Raw genomic sequence first — 20,412 nt, forward strand, 5'->3', positions numbered from 1 at the left:
GCGTGTCCAGTCCATATCAGACGTGTCAGGCCATATCGGCAGGGGTCAATCAAGTGTCGGAGACCGTATCAGACGGGTAGGGACACGCCAGCTCACCTGACACGCCAGATGGCATGTCAGATACGTATCGTACGCGTGTCGGTGTCGGATACGTGTCGGACACGGGTACGATGGCTTCCTAGGAGTGTCAGGGTAACATAGCCTAGAAGTGACTTTTGAACCGGGATCAATAACTCAGAATCTAATTATTTTTATTTTTTTCCAATAACACATAAAGAAATATATTAATTTTTCTTACAGCCGCGAAAAATCCGATATGAAAAATCGGGTTTTTTTTGTAATTTGATTTAATTTTTGGATATATATAAAAAAATCGGGGTTTTTGTAATATAATCAAATTTGGAAGATAACTTTTAGGTCAACGAACTCTCTTTTAATTATCGACGTGATAATTTGAGAAATTTGAAAATATCATTTTTTAAATAATTTTCCAAGTCTTGATACTTGAAATATAGTTATGACGAGGGATCCGATGACATTATTTTATGGTGACACATCTTAACACTATATTTTTATAAGTTATTTTTGCGATTTTAAAATTTAAACAGTCGATGCGAACTGTTCAAGATGATCTCCATATTAAAATGTACTTAGAATTCAAATTTTCTATTTTTTTGGTAATATTTTTAATTTTTAATTTTTGAAAACTGTTGTTTTTCAATAGTCTAGTGTCCGAAAACAGTAATTTTGTACACATCTTAATAAATACTTAAAAAATTCTAAAAAATATAAAATTTGATCTCCATGCACATTTTAATGTAGATCGCATTAAATGATTTGGATCGACTGTTTGAATTTCAAAATCACAAAAGTAACTTCTAAAAAAATAGTGTCAAAATTTATCACCATAAAATTGTGTAATCGGATCCTCCTGTAGTTATATCACCATTAATTTCAACCGGTCAACTGGATTGCATATATCGCTTTGCCCACTTACATTTTTTTAGAAAGCCGATTATAAATTTAATTGAATTATGAGACATTTAAATCATCTAGAAGAAAAATAATACACCCTATCACATACTTGCATAGGATATGCAATTAATATCAAGTGGTCAATAATAGCTAATGCAACATTGCTGTACGTATATCGTGTTAACATAATATACTTTTCAAACTAATCTATGTATTAATAATAAACATCGTTTTCAACCGATATATTTTTGTCAATCGATGTTAATCTCGTAAGTCACTGTATTATTATAATTTAAAATAATTTATCCCACAAGTGCATTTTATTTATTTTGAACTATAGTCTACATAGTCAATAGACAACAGTGCAACCTATTACATACTTGAATATGTTATGATAAGTAGCAAAAAATAATCAATAAAATTTTGCCATATACATTGTTGACGTAACATATATTTTTTATAATTTATATATTTACTAAAATAACCATTTTAACCGAAATTTTTCTCTAGTCATTAGTCACTATATTATAAATTTAAATGATTTATCTACAAGTGTGCATTTAATAGAATTTGTAATTGTGTACAGAGGCAACAATAGAACCTATCACTCACTTTCTTGCATATGATATGCAAGTAATATCTACTAATTACTAAGAATAATTAATACAACTTTGCTATATATGTTGTTGATATAATTTATATATGCAATAGAAATTAGATAACGTCACAGGCTAAGGTTAATTTCGTAAGTCACCGTATATTATTTAAATAGTTCGGTCTCACAAGTGTATATATTTAATGAGGAGGGTTCAAATGCATTCAAATTTTTGTGCACTCAAATGCACTCTATCTTTTAAATCTTTTTTTCTCCATTTTCAAAGTCCGAATAGTCAATCCGAACCGTTAGATGCGATCTATATATTAAGATGTGCTTGGAGACCAAATTTTACATTTTTTTTTAATTTGTTTACTATTTATTAAGCCACTTTGAAAATCGCTGATTTTACATTTTCTGGACCATTGGATCAGCGATTTTTCAAAGTGGCTTAATAAATAGTAAACAAATTCAAAAAAATGTAAAATTTGGTCTCCAAGCACATCTTAATATATATATCGCATCTAACGGTTCGGATTGACTATTCGGACTTTGAAAACAGAGAAAAAAGATAGGATGCATTTGGGTGCATTTGAACCCTCCTCATATTTAATTATGGTAATATCCGTAGATAGTATTCTAGATAATATTCTTACTTTCTATAAATTCAGTTTAAACATCCGAATATTGTCATGATTGAGAAAACGTACTACTTGCAAATTTGCAATAAACTCTGGATCAAGAGAATTTTTTATTCATAGAAATTAATAAAATCAAAAGTATGAAAATAGAAAGAATACCATAGTTGTAACATTTTTAAAAATATCGGGACCAACTATTACGATCCAAATTTTTGGATCGGAATCAATAGTCCCAATTCATTATTATTTTTAATTCACAGAATCAAGGACTTTTAGTACAAACAAAAAGTCAACACATTATTATATCAGATTCATTAAATTCGATCCAAAAGCTATATAAGATCTCTGTTGCCATCCCATCTCTCTCTCTCTCTCTCTCTCTCTCTCTCTTTTCTTTCTACTCAATTCTTAATTCATATTAAAGAAAATATATTATATCTTACTCAAAAAAACAAATCTGATACTCAATTTTCCTCTTGAATTGAAACTTACGTTGATGGAAGCAATCACCTACTTGGTTTATATACTTATATTTGCAAAATATATATTTGTTGAATTTTACAGTTTTTTTTTATTGAAATATTGTGCAGGTTCATGATGATATAAATTGCTAAATAGAAACCAAAAAATGGATCAAGAAGACTTGACTTAAGACCGTTGTAATTAGAAATATGTAAAATTGGTTAAGTGAGTTTGAGATTGAGATAATTGAATTAATCCGCCGCAATGCTCGTGAACCGTTACACAACAAAATAATTCATTTTCCGGAATCAAAATTCTGAAAAACTCCAGAGTGTTTCCGTTGTGTGTTAACAATTATAAGCGTTGTCATAAATGATCGTATTAAATGCATTGAAACCAGTCAATTGAGACCAACCGTTGTAATGGTTATATTAGCCATCATAACGGTTAATGCTAGTTTCCAAATTTTGTTTCTTTCTTTATAAATAGAAACAAAATATAGATTTCAATAAAATCTTTGGCCGCCTCAAATTTCAAAAACTCGATTTACCAACAAATATAGAATTCTCCATTGTTGTTGTGCATCAAACTTCAATATCTTTACAATAATCTCAAGCCTACTCCACTGTACTCAATCTTGATAAGAATTAAAGTGATTTGTGTGAGATCTATTGTTTGTCTCTAACACTAGTGTTATCTCTAATGGCACCTGAAGGGGTATGTGGTTGTTTAAAATTTAAACCCTACAACTTATAACTATCGGTAGGATAGATAAGTACGAAAGTCATTCCTGTGTTTAAGTAATCTATCTACTATAAGTTCTTGGCGGAATCAAGAACTTGTAAATAAAATAAATAAATAAAGTAGCGTAAAGTAAATAGATAGAGTTAGAGAAATCAACACGGGTATTGATAACAGAGTTCAGCCACTAAACAACCTACGTCTCTGGGGCAATGCAACCTAACCAATGTACCTTTCTATTTACCCAATTGAAGAAAGAAATACAAGTTATGACCGATGAGACAACACTTCTACAGTCCACAAAAACAGACAGATGAGCACAGCAGTTCAAAGAGAGAAGTGAGCATAATAGCTCAAGAACAAGTACAGCAACCTAGAGTAGGTGAGCAACACAAACTATAAGTCGAGACAATAACTAGCTTCGCTCTAATCTCACACTGATCAATTTAGGTGAAGTGTATTTGAGGTTGTTGTAAAGATAATTGAAGTTTAGGCACAAGTAACAATGGACTAGCTAAACCTCTCAAAGAATTTCTAAAGTATAAGGTTTGTGAGGGTATTCTTTGTCTACTTAGACAGACGACAGAGCCCACTGTTTATAGTGGAGTTCAAAGGAGAGCCAACGGCTCTAATACTAGGGGTGTCAATGGTACCTTTTTAGCCATTTACCCGACCCGTATCGTATTCGATAAGGCGGGTATGGGTAAGGTTTTTATTTCGTTAGTTTATTGGGTATGGGTATGGATAAGAATTTTTTTTCGTTAACCAAGTGGATAAGGGTATGGGTAATGACTATTTCGTACCCGTTACCCTATAGGGTAATTATAAAATCTAAATATATATTCAATTCAATTTTCAACCTACCTAAATATATATTTGTGGTTTTGAATTTTCTTCCTTTATAAAAAACAATTTAGTTGTAATTAATTGCACATTTACTTTTATTTTTTTATTAGAAATACAATTACATATGTGTGAAATAAATGAGTTTTTGACATTTAATTTGTAAAATATAATAAAACTAATTATTATAATAATATTATCCGTTATTCACCCGCTACCGTTTCGTTACCTGATAGTAATAACGGGTAAGGGTAGGGTAGGGTAAAGTCAATTTTTAATGGTTATGGATAGGGTATGGGTATAGTCAATTTTAATGGGTATGGATGTGAAAATGCCTCCACCCGACCCGTACCGTACCCATTGACACCCCTATCTAATACACATCACAAGATCTACAACATAAAAGATTAACATATTTTGCTTGTGCCTAGTTTCCTTCCTGCCATGCAACGACTAGACTCAGGTGGTCACAACCTCATATGTAATTTATCATACTTATAGATATAAATTAAAATTGATAAAATAAAATAGTAAAGTGTGATCTTCATAATCATCATAATCTCGCCCTCTATGATCTTTTGTAATTTTCATGATTCAACATCTCATCAATATCTGACATTAAAAATGGCTCGTGTTAATATTCCATAAGATCATTTGTATCAAATCATTCCTTGTGGCTCGAGGATATCATATATCAGATTATATTGTACAACTTATCACGTCGACTTGTCATGATATGTATCATTGACTTGCTTTGACCTTCGGACGTAACTTGTCACATCAACTTGTCATGATATGTATATTTGACTTGTTTTGACCTTCGGACATAAAATCTAAACCTGCATACATCTCAAACAAAGAAACTGTAAAATTCAATGTTTATATGTTTTACATATTAGTCAAACAACATAGAAGATTGCTTACAACAACAATTAGTGCCTTTGTTGCTCGAGAGTCTTTAGTGCTTGCTTGTTAGGGTTGTGTGACTTCTCGAAATTTTGTAAGTGTTTACTGGTTCCACCTTGTACTACTTTTTTATTGGATAAAGAAAGACGCGCTATCTCGAAAGTCGCGGAGCTCCAAAAACGTGGGCATCTTTAAGCCAAACATCGTAAACATATATCGTGTTAAGTGTCTCTTAACTCTTATATTTATTTTTACATACACTTTTTTATTGTTAAGTTTCATGCTTCCGTCAAAAATAACCCACGTACACACAAATCATCTAGGGTTAAAAGTTTAAAGGCTCCATGTTCATCCTCCAGGTGCCATTAGAGACAACACCTTATTCCATCCGAAACATTTGAATTTGGTTAAGAAATGGTGGAGTTTTGTTATTTTACTGGACCCACACGTTTGCTTTTTTTTTTTTCACAAAAATAATAAGCACTGAGTAGCTTATTTGATGGAATGGGGTACTAATAATCTATTTAGTACACCCTATGCTATAATTTTTCCACGGTATTCTATGGCATAAAAGGATGAAATTGAAACATACCAAATAGACTATCGAATGCGTATCCTCTGCATTAATTCAAAAATGAGTCTTTTGAGTTAATGAATCTTAACCGTCTGATTTTAAACGGGACTAATTTGGTCTCTACTTGTGATATATGAGCTATTTAATATTAGTGCAGATCCAATCTGTACGAATCTTAAAACAGATCGGATAGTCAAAATCCATTAACTCAAAAGATTTCCTTTTGAGTTAATGCAGAGGATACAAATTCTAGACTATCGGGTACTCTATTCTATGTACTGAATTACTTGTGATTTTTGTAAAAAATCAACCAATTATGTTGGTTCAGTAAAATTTATTTTTTCAATTATGGTTTTAAAAAAAATTCTCCAGAACACTAGCATTATTGGCATTTCTTAGTTGGTCTCGTTATAAATCAATTTTCTAAAAAGAATGTGCTCTATTTATTTGATTTTGACCGGGAATAAATGCAGTTAAGCTTGGATTAACTTATAAATGCATTTACATGTAAAAATCACACGGCTGAGAATAGTTTTGAGTTTTAAAAAGAATACTGACCGGGAACAACGGAACAAGTTGGATTCGGGTACGTTTACGAAAAGACGGGTCGTGGAAAGTAGCGCGAGATCTCGGTCACAGTTGTGGAAAGCTGAAACGGATGTGATTTTGAACGACTCAGATCTCCACATCGTATCCTTGTTCTCCCCAAAGAATCACTGATAACCGGGCCCCACTGGGACACCTTTGTTTATAACCCCTTATGTCAGTGAGAAGGGATAGTTTATTGGGTTCAATGTTTGTTTGGATATGAAATGATACAAAGGCACAGATACCAGACAGAAGGACTCTGTAGAGTTCTCAGAGGCAAGAATAGGAGGAGATAATTGAATAAATGCATGAATTAACAATCCAAATTTTCACATACACCCATTAACTTTACATTATTTTCTTCTTATACTATCTATCCGTAACCTTTTATTTTTCAGATATTAAATAGTAATTACGCCACTTTTACACTGCCAATATTAAAAAAAAAATTATGCCACTTTTGGCTTTCCAAATCGGTAAGCAAAAAAAAAAAAAAATATGCATATTGAGTTTGAAAATACAGTATGAATAATTAATAAGCATATTAAGTTTAAAAATCTTACGTATGTATCCATTTGCAGAATTTGTATTGATTCAATAAATTGTTGACGTATATTTCTCATTCTACATAGTTGTATTATGAGAAAAATGTTCATAATTTCATTGCAATCCTTTAAAAATAATAGACTATGATATTTTAACCATACATCACATAATATATTAAAAATATATATATTTGCATATTATTTTGTACAATAAGAAAAAAAAGTGTTGTTATTTTTTTTAGAAACTTAGATGCTACTTCAATATGAAGAGCTAATTAGAAGCTAAACTCTCAGTTAATTTTACAATTTTTATCAACTCGATGATCCTCAAGAACAACATATAAAAATATAAAAAACTCAAAGACATACATGAAGAATAATACATTTTTTCATTACTTAATCATGACCATCATAGACTCAAATTAGCATTCATTTAAAAAATAATAATAATAGGATAACGTTTTATATATTTATTTATATGTAGTAATTTATAGTCTGTAGAGCGCATCTAGAACTTCAGACTCGATCAAGCATTCTCAAGAAAAAAAAATTGTATAAGATAATGTATACATTTTGAGTGAGTCTATGGTACTATGCATATCACGGGTTGTTACTGTGCTACGGCTCTATATTCGAGTTTTCAAATCCTAACAGTTGATCCGAACCGTTCATCTTGTCCTCCATATTAATATGTGTTTGGAGACCAAATTTTACATTTTTTGAAATTTTTTTACTATTGTTTTAGATATTTAGAAAATCACTTGATCTGAAAATTCTGGACCATCCAAAAACAGTGATTTTCAATAAATCTAAACAAATAGTAAAAAAATTTCAAAAAATATAAAATTTGATCTCCAAACACATATTAATATGGAGAACAAGATGAACGGTTCAGATCGACCGTTAGGATTTAAAAACTCGAATATAGAGCCGTAGCACGGTAACAAATCGTAATATGCATAGTACCATAGACTCACTCATACATTTTTATAGTAATTTCTAGATTACTAGGCACCACAACTTGAAAACTAGATCAATATAATATTACACTAGGGTATAAGTGCAAAGGTCCCTAGAAAGAAACAGAAGAAAACTGAAAGTTTTTTATTGCACCTTTTTTTCCATGTTTTTTCTAAAATGTAATCGCTCTCTCACTCTGTTGAAAGAAACAGCAGTTCTTCTTCTTCCTCCATTCCTCTTGCCATTTTAATTTTCCATTCTTTCTCAGTTTCCTTCTCCAATTTCGAACAGCGCGCTCGAATCTTCAATTTCTCTCTTGCTTGGATCGGGATCGGGCCATTACTATCGCTGAGCTGCTTCGTGCTTAGATTCGCACCAAACGGTGATCTTTATACAGTCTCTACCTTTTAATTTTTCGTTTTTCGGAATTTTACCTTTCTCTACTTAGTTAAGCTAAACTTGTTCTATTCCCTACAGAAGTTTGATTTGGTAGTTAGTACTTGGCAGTGACTTATTCCTTTACCCTTTTTTACCTTTCTTATAATTCAATGCCGTTTCTAGTCGACTCAATTGTGTTTCTAGAATCCTTTGAATTTTCCATTTTAGTATCTCAGAAATGTTTACGGGAATTAATGAATTATAATTTGAACAGATATTAGATGATACCGTTTTCTGAAATCCTTCATTTTACAGCATGCAAGCTAAGGTTCATTAATTTAATTGGGCTGCTCATGTAAAATTCGACATGTTCTTCCAAGTAAATCCGTTGAGATCTTTTAATACTGCTTTCTATTTTCTCTCCTCTAATTTAGTTTAGTATTCTCACCTATAGCCATCAGGATCTCATTTTTTCTTGCTTTACGGCTCTAGTTTTGAATAATTCTATGGCACTTTCACCAATAATTTACAATTTTTAAAATCTAAGTTTTCTTTGGATTTTTTACCATCTTAAAAACTTCTTCTCTTTATGTTAAACACCCGTTAAGATTTATATTTTAAAATAGTTGACCTCAAACTATCCAAATTAGGAATTTGACCCCAGTTCTCTCAGTCCCTTCAGTCTTTTTGTCAAATTTTTCTTTATACTTTGAATTTATCCAAATTCCCTTATCTCTTAGATGGTATCCACTTACCTTTTCAGCTTATCTTTGAATTTTCTAATATCTGCAAAGGCCACATCCTGACTAATTACTTGCTTTGTTTCTCTTTCAGATCTGCCCCTGTAAGAGAAGTGAATTTATTTCAGCCCTCTCTTTGCCTCTTCCTATTTCTAGAGAGATCACTAATTTCTTTTCCTGTCAGAGAGAGCAAAAGACTGCGTGAATGATATGTAAGAAATAAGAGTTGTATATGAAGAGGTTTTCTATGTTATTGCCTGGAATTTCCTTGCTTTGAATGTGCAATCAAATCCAGACTTCTTCTGGAATAGAATTAAGCAAATTATACTTCCCTCTTGTACTACAGGGTTCAGTGAAGATAGAATTCAATAAACAACTTCAAATTTGAGGCAGAGATTTGAGATGGGGTGAATTTAAAGATCTGAGTTGCCTTTTGTCATTTTCAAGTATTTTCTTGAACACATTTTGAGATTCAAGATGGCATTGAGATTAAGATTGAAAGTGGGATTATTGCAAATTTAAGGAGGTTTATCTTCTTTTCTGTCATCTTGTGGTGGTTGTTCTGACGCGTGATGAACTTTTCATACTAAGATTGGTATAAATTGAATTTAAGGAAAGATATACCTTTCAGCTTCTGGTTTAGAGAATGAGATTGACGGTGGAGATGAATTTGAGATTGGGACTATTGCTAATCTAAGGGAGTTAAGTACTATTTGTCGGATTCCAGGGTAGGTGATTTGAGATAAGTTCAAGGTTCAGGATTGGGTTAAATTGAATTCACGGAAATTAACTCCGCCTTGTCATTTTACAGTGAGACTCCTGCTAGAAATTGGAATAATTTGTTGTCATTATTGCAAATTTAAGGCAGGCTAGCTCCATTTTTTGTCGTATTAGGGTTTAAAGTGAAAATTGGAGTTAGTATTAAAGAGAATTTGATGCCAGCTGGTTGGTTCCGCCTTATCACTGTGCGTTGGTAATAGAATGTGAAGCAAGCCTCATTCGGTATAAATCAGGACAATTTTGTGAACGGATTCGTGTGTAGAAGTGAGTTGCAAGAAAGGAAGGATTTGGGAAGGAGAGAAATTTCACGGTGATGACGAGTGCAACCGGAGTAGCTTTGACCTCTGGTATTTTTTCTCTCTATAGATCTCGTAATCTAGAATTTTGTAGGATTTTCGATCTTTTCTCTTAAAATTATGCTTCTGATGAGGTTTTGATGGTTTATTCAATGGTTCGCATAGAAGGTATTTCAGATTTATTTCAAGGTGGCTTTTGATATTGAATATTTGCTAGTAACCTTTGATAGTTCTCTTTGGGTCTTTACCTTTTGTGTTTGATAAAATCTGGGCTGTTCAAAGCCTGTATCAGATATCAATGCCTAAAGGTATTTTTAAAATATTTTTTTCTAGCTGTTAATTTCTCCCATTTGTTTTCTGTTATACGGTTGCTTTTATAATTTAAAATGCTGATATGAGCCACACTAAGCCATTCTCTGGGATTTACTTCTTGAGTGAAACACACTATAGCAAAGCTTCATAGTTTCTTCGGGGAAAAGAAAAATAATGTATACACTAAAATCTTTAGTCATGATCTATTAACAGAGCAATCCTTGTGCATTGATGGATTGTATTGTAACTATTTTTTCTGAGAAAAAAGGCTGATATTCTTCAGAGGGGTTTGAATTAAATACAATGGTATAAAATCGATCAATACCTTCCTTTCCCTTTATTTTATTGGTACTAGTGAAAATTTTAATTCAGGATAAGACAGTACAGTTGAAACTTGTGCTAAGCTGGCATGAAATAAAAAATACTCTCAAATTGTTATTTCCTTGAGATTTTTTTCTTGGCAGAATGGTTAGTATGGTCTGGTGGTTTAATCAGTCTACATTTCTTAAGGAAATTTCCTATATTTTTTTTTTGTGTTCCCTTTTAAGGCTCTACATATTTGATGAATCTTTTGATAGTTTAAACTTTAGACTTACTGAGAAAGATTTCTTTGTTCATATCCCTCCCTCTTTTCAAATATAAATAGATAAATAAAATAATAAAAGAAAAAAAAATGAAGAGAGAGAGAGAGAGAGAGATGGAGGTATATATGCGAAGTTTTTAAAAGTACATTAATAGACTGCCAGTCTGTTTTTTAGCTTCATCCTTGGTGTCCCAACTAAGATCAAATGTGAAGTGATTTGTTCTAGCAGTACATTTTTATTGTGCTATCTAATAATTGTATTCAGCTTTACATAATTGCGGGATTTTTATTTTACAGATGACCCACATGATCGGCTATACAGTGAGCTATGGCATGCATGTGCAGGCCCTCTCGTCCGTCTTCCGGTCCCTGGAGATCGTGTCTATTACTTCCCCCAAGGCCATATGGAACAGGTATTCCTCTTTCTTATTCCCAAATTAGTCCCCACAAACTGACACCTATTCGCTCTTTATGAAACCTTGGTTTCTCTGTTCTCTCTAGCTTAAAGCATCGATGAACCAACGGCTGGATCCCCAACAGCTGCCTGCATTCAACCTACCTTCTAAGCTCTTATGCCGGGTCATGAATGTTATTCTTCAGGCAAGCCTCTTAGCCTTAATTTCCACCTTTTCAATTTTACTCCCTTGACTATTGGTTTTTTTACTTGTATGGTGCTTGGTACAGGCTGAGGCAGACAGTGATGAGGTCTATGCTCAGATCACCCTGAACCCCGAGACAAATGTATGCTGCATTTTATCATTTTTTCTGTTAATAAAGTTTCATGAAATTTTCACACATATTTCACATTAAAATAAAATCAATAAACCTCACTGTATGAGATGAGCAGCAAGCTGAGCTGACAAGCCCAGACCAGCCGGTGCCTCAGCCTGAGAGAATTCCAGTGCACTCCTTTTGCAAGACTCTGACAGCATCAGACACTAGCACTCATGGGGGATTCTCTGTTCTTAGGCGACATGCCGAAGAATGTCTACCTCCACTGGTTAGTGTGGCAATTTGTTTATTAATTTATCTTTTGTTGTTGAATTAATGGTTTTTAAATTCTTTGCAGTTTGTTTATTAGTTTATCTTTTGCCGTTACATTAACGTTTTTTTCTTCTTTTGATACTCAGGATATGTCTCTGAATCCTCCTTTGCAAGAGTTGGTTGCAAGAGATCTCCATGGAAATAATTGGAACTTTCGTCATATTTATCGAGGTTTGTACTATATAATAAGAAATTAAGAATTTATGGCTTAGTGCAGTGGGGCGAGCTCAGATGCAGGTTCAATTCTCGAGAATAGCATCTAAAAGATGTTGGGTGTACTGGGGCCCTTCAATAAAAATAATAATAAGAAATTAAGAATAACATCCTGGTGGCTTTGACAATTATGTCATTGTGTTTTCTTTCAGGTCAACCTAGGAGGCATCTTCTCACTACAGGCTGGAGTGTTTTTGTCAGTTCGAAGAGATTGGCAGCCGGTGATGCCTTCATCTTTTTAAGGTATCTACAACTACATGTCATCATTTCGTTATCATTTACAATTTTGTTATACCCATTTATGCTTACATTTGCATATTGTTTAAATGACAGAGGGGAGGATGGTGAACTGAGAGTAGGTGTGAGAAGGCTTATGAGGCAATTATGCAACATGCCATCTTCCGTCATATCTAGTCAATGCATGCAGGTTGGTGTCTTGGCAACTGCCTGTCATGCTGTTAATACTGGAAGCCCATTCTCAATTTTCTACAAACCAAGGTTATTATATTTTCTTCTCACTTTTTTAGCTGTCATACTTCTGATCAATAACATTTTATTGGACTTAAAATATTATGTTTTTTCCTTTTTAAATTTCAGGACCAGTCCATCTGAGTTTGTATTACATGTTAACAAGTACCTCGAAGGAAGAAACCATAACTTCTCTATTGGGTTGAGGTTTAGAATGAGGTTTGAAGGCGATGAGTCTCCTGAGAGAAGGTATTTTAAATGATTGTTGTTGCTCTCCTTCTGGCAAAATCTTCTCCATGTGCTAATATTCTTGAGATTTTATTTATTAGGTTTACTGGAACTATTATTGCTATAGGTGGCAATGCTCCACCTCAGTGGACTGATTCTGAGTGGAGATCTCTAAAGGTATGTCATAATATTTCCATTTACTTAATTTACAAGTATCTTTATAATGTGTATCTATACCATATGCTAGTTTTATCTGTCTTTTTAAATATATATATTGGAAATAGGTGCAATGGGACGAACCGTCAGTCATCTTAAGGCCGGAATGGGTCTCTCCATGGGAGATTGAACCTCTGACAGCAGCCAACACCCCTCAAGCAGCACCACAACCTATTTCACGAAACAAGCGTCCAAGACCCACTTCTATACCTGTTGCACCTCGTCCTGAGATCTCTCCAGCCCACGGTAAATCTTTATTAATCAAAGAATTTATTAGCATTATCTTTTTTCATAAATATAGTATCATAAGCTCTATCTGGTTTTACTATTACAATAGGTCTCTGGAGGTCTCCAATGGAGTGTTCCAATCCACGGGTGTTCTCCTTTCCTGGTCCCCAACCCCCACAACAGTTCTATGCATCTGCATCCACTCCTCGCCGCCCAATATTTTCTCCTCCTTCGGATTCATTTCCAATGAGGCCGCCAACTACATCTACACTGAGCTCAAGCCCGACTCCTTTCAGCTTAAGCCAATCTTCAATTGGACGTAGCACGTCTGCACTCACCTTTAGGCCATCTTCATTCGGTTTTAACTCGAAACCCGAGCAACCCATGGCTTCCTCTAGTAATAGCCATCTTTACTGGTCTCTGAGGGATTTGGCACCATCAACTGATGAGAAGCAAGATTCAACTCCTATTACAGCCAGCATGCCTACTGGCACCATAGGGTGTAGGCTGTTTGGTATTGACTTGGTAAATTGCAGTAACATAGGGGAGTCAGTTCCCTCTCACATTACTGCAGCTCGATCTCGTGGGACAAGTAGTTCTGTGATTGGTTATACCACTACACCTGTTCCGATGAGTCTAGATATGGCATCTGGATCTCATGGGGTTGGTGGTGGTGTGACGGCACATTCATCAATCTCATCGAAGAATATAGATGCAATGGTGGGATCTGATGTGGTCCGTGGTCGCGATGCAGGCAGTGGTGAAACTGAGCTCGCTTTGGTCCCAATCAATCAAAACAGTGCTGATGTTGTCACTGCTGCTAGCAGTGAGCAGATGCTACCTGTGGAGTTCCCTCCTTGCCGCCCCATCAGAAGTTGCACAAAGGTTAGCTTATTTTGTTCCCCTGTAGCATATATCCTTGGTGAAATTCTCTTATACCAACTAATTTTCTGCCAAAAAAAATATAAAAGGGTAAAGGGAGAGGAATGTGCTAAAGAATAAAATTTTATTATACAGGTGATAATGCAGGGGATGGCGGTAGGGCGAGCAGTGGACCTGATGAGGTTCAAAACTTATGATGAGCTGTATGCCAAACTGGAGGAAATGTTTGGTTTGGATGATAAAAATATCTCTGACAAGGGCACCTCAGCTTGGGAAGTTGTCTTCACGGATGAAGAAGATGACATCATGGCGGTTGGTGATGACCCCTGGAGGTATGCTAATTTCAAATGTTATTTTTGGAATCTATTATGATTCTACGATAAGTAAATCAAATTGCCTATTATGCCCCTACAAATCATGCAATGTGTTTAAGGACTTGTAGCTCAAGAATATGTATTTTCTATTTTGGGAAAAAGTAGCCATAGAAATAAAGCACAGTTTAATTGTACCTCCTTTTGTTACTGAAGGATTTGCTTGCGTGTCCTTTAAAATATTTGCACTCTTCCAGGAACAAATATGCATCTTTTTTCATATGTTGTTTTGCAGTGAGTTTCGCGGTTTGGTCAAGAAAATCTATATTTACACAAAAGAGGAGGCTGCCAAGCTTGTGCCAAAAAAACTCCCTTCTTTCAAAGTAGTTACTTTGCCAGAGCCTCCTGTTGACCTGTCAAGAAACAATCCTGAAGCCCAGGACCTGCTTTCCGACAAGGACAACTAACTTTGCTGTTATACCCCCCCCCCCCCCCCATCCTTTCTTGTTTTGCATTTTTTTTTCTTGGCATGACTTAGGGTAGGGAATAGTTTAGTTCTATGACGCTGTGATGGGTCCATATGGAGGGGCCTGGTTTTTGTTTGAATAGTGAGCTTGGTTGTGGTGTGCTCTCTATTGAAACATGAGGAATGGTAATGTTTTGATGGTTTTTAATTAGGAAAAGGAGGAAGGCCGAAAAAAAAAACAGAGAAAGAAATGCAAATTAAAAACATTGTTTGTGATACTCTTGTGGCAAGGTAATCTGCCATTTGTAGGTTTTTTTTTTTTCCTTTTTCTTTTTTGGGTCTTGTGGTAAGTTTAAAGACAAGGGATAAGAATGAATGCTGTCTTTCTGACATGATGACCAATCCTAACTTGTAGTCCCTTATTTATTGTGTTTCAAGAAGTTATGTTATAAGTAGTTGCAGTAGTGGAAATAGAGGGGGAAAAAAAATGTTATATGGAAGTGTCTCAAACAATCTCCTTCTGTTGTTCTGCGGGTTTTATGTAAATATTAAATTTGCGCAGTCAGCATCTATCCACTTAATTTCTATTTTAAATGCTCTTTTAGTGAATCCAATTTTGCCAAAGTGAGTTGGATTTCTTATCTCGTTCTTAAAATTGTGGCTAATGATGTGCATTTCTTGAACTGATTGAAATGAAGTCATGGTACCATTCGTGACAAATGAAGTATTGCGATTAATTTTTTTTATTTTTTATTATTGTACCAGTTATACCAGGTCAGTGTGTGGGTAATTGTTCTTTACTGGTTAGGTTGCACTGATTGTTTTGTTTTTAGACCAATTGCTCCTGGCTCAGGTGACTACATTACTACACAAAACAGATCTTACATTTATCATATGGCTGTGTAGTCTCCTGGAGAAATTGTTTTTTTAACTAGCTTTAATTGATAGCTTTTCCTATTACGACTTGACTTATTGATTGGATAAAATCAAAAGCTTAAACTATTGAGGCAGATTTCATTGTCATCCGGAAATTATTGAGTATTTGTCACAACGTTTCTAGATTGAGTTCAACGTTGTTGGAAAGACGTGTAAAATCAGACCTGTACCAAATTTGGGTGCCCTGGCCTATTTAGAGAAAACCACAATCTGTTGCCAAGTTGCAGTATCTTTGTAGTTTGTACACTTTGATGTACCTAGGAATTTTGGTCTTTTTAAATTTTGACTACTGTTTTGTGTTCCCCTGGGAAATGATATAAAGCTCCCATCATGCATTCAAAAACCAACTGTCATGGCAATCAAACCTAATACGTTCTCTAGCACATATAATTTATGTAAAAATTAATTCTGCCACCAACGTCGAGTAAGGATGTAAATTTGTATCATTCTGTTACCAAGTTAAATTTTTTCAAGTCATATGGGGATGTGATCAAAATCGTGGAGAACAATCACGGTACGCGAATATAGTAACATCAACAATTAACTACTTTTTTCGAATTTTAACTTTGTTAATTGAAGGGAAAAAAATGTTAAAAATGTGAATTTTTTTTGTAAAATTAAGAAACATGTTGTAAACAAAATTTATTTGTAAAAAAATAATTTATGGTCCAGAATTTGAATTGTTATTTGAAATAATAATGACTTAAATTTTATGTTGTTTTGGTCACGTGTTGTGTAATTTTTTTAATGATAATCATGACACAAGACATATAGTCGCGACACGTGCTTGACATGCATTCCGTGTTGTATCATGACAAAGCTGTACCATTTTGTTTCGTGTTCGACCACAACATGACTTTTTTACATCTCATGTGTCCAACACAACTGATGAAAATTGAATCGACTTAGACTTAGACAAGGACTAGAACTCGGTACGGTTTAGTTGCTCTTCACTCTTATATTTGAATGGCCGGTGCACAGGTTCCAAGAAGAGATCCCACTAGTTCTCATTTCCTATAATGTTTAATTATGTTGTTGTTTTTTTAATGATACTTTATGTTGTTAGTTCATTTGTTTGTTTATTTAGATTCTCTAAGTTGTTTTTAATTAAGTGTAAAGTTATCAAGAGTTGAGTTAGATTATCTAAATTTATAATTTCTAAATTCATTACGTATGAGTTAATATAAGAAGAGATGACATATCATATTCATATCATCTTCTTCTGAAAATTATCTTGATAATATATGAATCATTTCTTATGAACTCTTCTTTTTTGTGATACTTGTTTTCCTTGTCTAAATTCTCACTTTACAAAATTACTAAATATTTACTAAACCAAACAAGACTTGCACACGCGAAGTTAAATTTGAGACGTTTATCGCCAGCAACTTTTTATTTTTCTTGTTCTTTCTAATAGGTGTGTTTATAATTAGCTCGAGAGCGTTTATGGCTAGGAAACAGGAGAGCTCTTTTGGAACTACGGAGTCAAAGCGGACAAGCTTGTGGACATAATTCGTAAAGAACGCTTGGTATTTCTCGGGTTTTTTTGGATAAATATATTGACAGAGTAGTTTTTGCTTCATACACGCATGAGTCATCTGGGGCGCAGTTTTAATCCATCCATCCATAAATATATTGATAGAAAAAAAAACTCTTTCATCCATATACTGCATGAGGCAAAAACTACTCTGTCAATATATTTATTCAGATTTTTGGATCAGTGTTGTAAAAAACGGCCGTTAAGTGGATTAATCGGTCAATTAGTCGTTAGCGGCAATCAAATCGTTACAGATGTTTTCGAGTAATTGGCTGATTATTCTCGATTAATCACTTGGTGATACCCTGTCCGTTCAACAAACGCATGCCGTTATTTACAACACTGTTTTGGATTACAGTAACGCGAATCTAAATCTTGGAAGATATTGTAAGAGTAAGGCTTGGGTGCTATAGATAGCATAAGCACTTCCATACTATCCAAGCCTTACTCATATTGTAAATAATCAAGGTACATGTAGATAATCAAGATGTTGTAAATAATCAAGGAATATTATAGTTATTCTCTCGAATTTCTTGCAAATACTCTTTACATATTTTCGGCCAATATTCAAAAACAAAAAGAAAGAATAAATAAATGTTTTGAATTATGCGATTTTCCAACTGCTGGTTCACAGTTATGCCAAATCTGTTTTGACTTTAATCATGAATCATGATACATGATAGCCATCAATCATGATAAGAGAAACTTCGATTGAGATGAGTGTATATTTCGGTTAAAACAAAAGGTTCAGAGTTTGAATCATGAGTTTGAAAAATCTTAGAGTTCAAGTTAACTACCAAAATATATATTCTTTTTTGTAATAAAACGCGTGACAGTTGTCAGCATTTTTTGTAATATATATTTTTAACTCTAATTTATTATCCAACCTAATAAATTTTTAAATAATTTTAAAAATAGAGATGCTTTGGCAGGACCCTCCAAGCAGAGTCTTTATTGGACATATTTCTGGCTTTAGTCTTTAGTTTAAAACTTTACATTAATCAGTAGGTCACTTTCGCTCAGAATTCCTTCCCTTTAAACCCCACAGTTGTCGGAAACAGGTGATCTCACCTGAATTCCTACTCAAATCTCATGACCTAATTCACTATTTCGTCTCTCCACAAAAACCAGAACCCCACAATTGTCAAGGCCATTTTCTTTTGTCTATTGACCAAACCCTTTCTTATCCCTCTGTTCAATGAATTCTCCACCTTCCGTTCCATATCTAGTACGGTTTGTGCCCTTTGCAAAAGACACTACAGCGATTATGCACATAACTTGTTCGATGAAATGCCTCTACCAGATTACAGAACACAACACATTGCTTAGGATTTACACTGCGAGTCTGTGACCAACCAACATATCGAATCCCTTTCGTTGTTGATCAAACGAATGCATAAGGATGGTACACGGCCTGATTTTCTGTCTCCCTCAGCTGCTATCAGATGCTCGGCTGTGACGATCTTGATTGGTGTTTTGGAATGGATTAGGATATTTAGCAAACCAAAGTACAAGGCAGAAAAAGAAAAAAAAAAAAATTCTCCACTAAAATTTCAGTTAGTTTCATACTCATATGTAAGAGGAGTATCGTGATAGGAACTTTGTAAATAAACTTTTTATAAATAAATATATTTGTTGGTGGTAATTCGCCGCCAACTTAAAAAAAAAAAAAAACTCCACTGAAAAAAAGTGAAAATGTCACAAGTAGCAAGAGTGTCTATGCCTCATCCCAACTGCTTTCTAAACAGAACAAGAAATCCTGGAGCTAGAATTCCTTTCTCAGCCATAAAAAAATGCTCCCTAACTAGGGGTGTTCATCGGTTCGGTTCAGTTGAATTGAACTAGTCAAACCGAAGTTATAATTCGGTTTTAAAAATAGAACCGAATCGAACAGATTCAACATTGCAACCGAACTGAACCGAGCCAAAGTTTTATTTCGGTTTGTTCTGTTCAACCGAAATATATTAATTTTTTTATTTAAAACAATTGATCTATAATAAACCGAAGTATATTAAAAAATAAACCGGAGTATTAAGAAATAAACAACGATTATAAAAAATAAACCAAATTCATAATATATAAAAGTTCGGTCGGTTCAGTTATTTCAGTTTTAAAAAATTTCAAACCAAACCGAACCGAAGTTCTAATTCAGTTTTAAAAATCAAACCGAACTGAACCATTAAACCGAAAAAACTGAACCATTTAGTCCAAACTAATGCGGTTCGGTTCAAAACCAAATAAACCGGACCCAACAGAAGGCAATTTTGATCGTTCTTCTCAAAGGGAAAGGGGTGTTCCGATGGACATCAGATCAATCTGATGCCTGATCAGAGCTGCTTCGATCAATGTGTTCCAATTGACATCCAATATACCATGTTTTAGCTGGGCATTATATACGGATGTGTTTGGTATTGTCCCGTACCAGTGTGGACAGGTCTGGTACAAGCTGGTACACAACTAGCATATTAAAACATTACATTGTTTTTTCTTATTCAAGTTTTTGGATCAAGTAGTGATTTCAGTACCAAGCAGTTTGCAAAGGCACAGGCCGGAGATATGAAAAACAATTTTCTGTGGTTGAATACACTGAAAAAACTTACCGATGCTGTCAGCAAGCCGGGGTGTGTTCTTTTGCACAATGTTTGTACCTGAGGCCCTCTTAGTTACCATATCAATTTCTGCAATAACTGGCCCTTATGCAATTACACCCCTATTAAACATATAGTTTTACCTCAATTGATCCTTGCTTCTGCAAGAATTCCTAAATAATCCTCTAAGTATGAACAATCCTGAATCAATCCTAAATTGTACAATATTGCCTCAATTGCCTCAATTAACGGCCAGTATAAGTAAAAATTTAATTGCGTAAGTGCTTGCTTGTTAGTGAATTGCATCAATTAAGGAATTCCTAAATAAAGGGTTAAATTGGCTCTTCAAGAATTAAAATAAAAAGAACAAAAATGG

General features: G+C 34.1%; 1 protein-coding gene across 2 annotated transcripts; it reads left to right on the forward strand.

Moving 5' to 3' along the window:
* Positions 1–7,941: 7,941 nt before the first annotated feature.
* LOC144565936 (auxin response factor 7-like) lies at positions 7,942–15,616 on the forward strand. 2 transcript variants are annotated; one of them, XM_078315781.1, is made up of 15 exons: positions 7,942–8,212; positions 9,043–10,075; positions 11,217–11,332; positions 11,421–11,519; positions 11,604–11,660; positions 11,767–11,919; positions 12,050–12,134; positions 12,329–12,419; positions 12,510–12,674; positions 12,774–12,893; positions 12,974–13,049; positions 13,157–13,334; positions 13,426–14,201; positions 14,334–14,530; positions 14,805–15,616. In XM_078315781.1, the coding sequence occupies exons 2-15, from the start codon at positions 10,042–10,044 to the stop codon at positions 14,974–14,976; spliced, it is 2,319 nt and encodes a 772-aa protein (XP_078171907.1). In that variant the 5' UTR covers positions 7,942–8,212; positions 9,043–10,041; the 3' UTR covers positions 14,977–15,616. The 2 variants fall into 2 exon arrangements, with proteins under 2 accessions (XP_078171907.1, XP_078171908.1); XM_078315782.1 differs by lacking the exon at positions 7,942–8,212 and having other exon boundaries at positions 9,043–9,161; positions 9,980–10,075.
* The last annotated feature ends 4,796 nt before the right edge of the window (positions 15,617–20,412 follow it).

The sequence above is a fragment of the Carex rostrata genome, chromosome 15, assembly GCF_964058835.1.
Source record: "Carex rostrata chromosome 15, lpCarRost1.2, whole genome shotgun sequence".
Lineage (NCBI taxonomy): Eukaryota > Viridiplantae > Streptophyta > Magnoliopsida > Poales > Cyperaceae > Carex > Carex rostrata.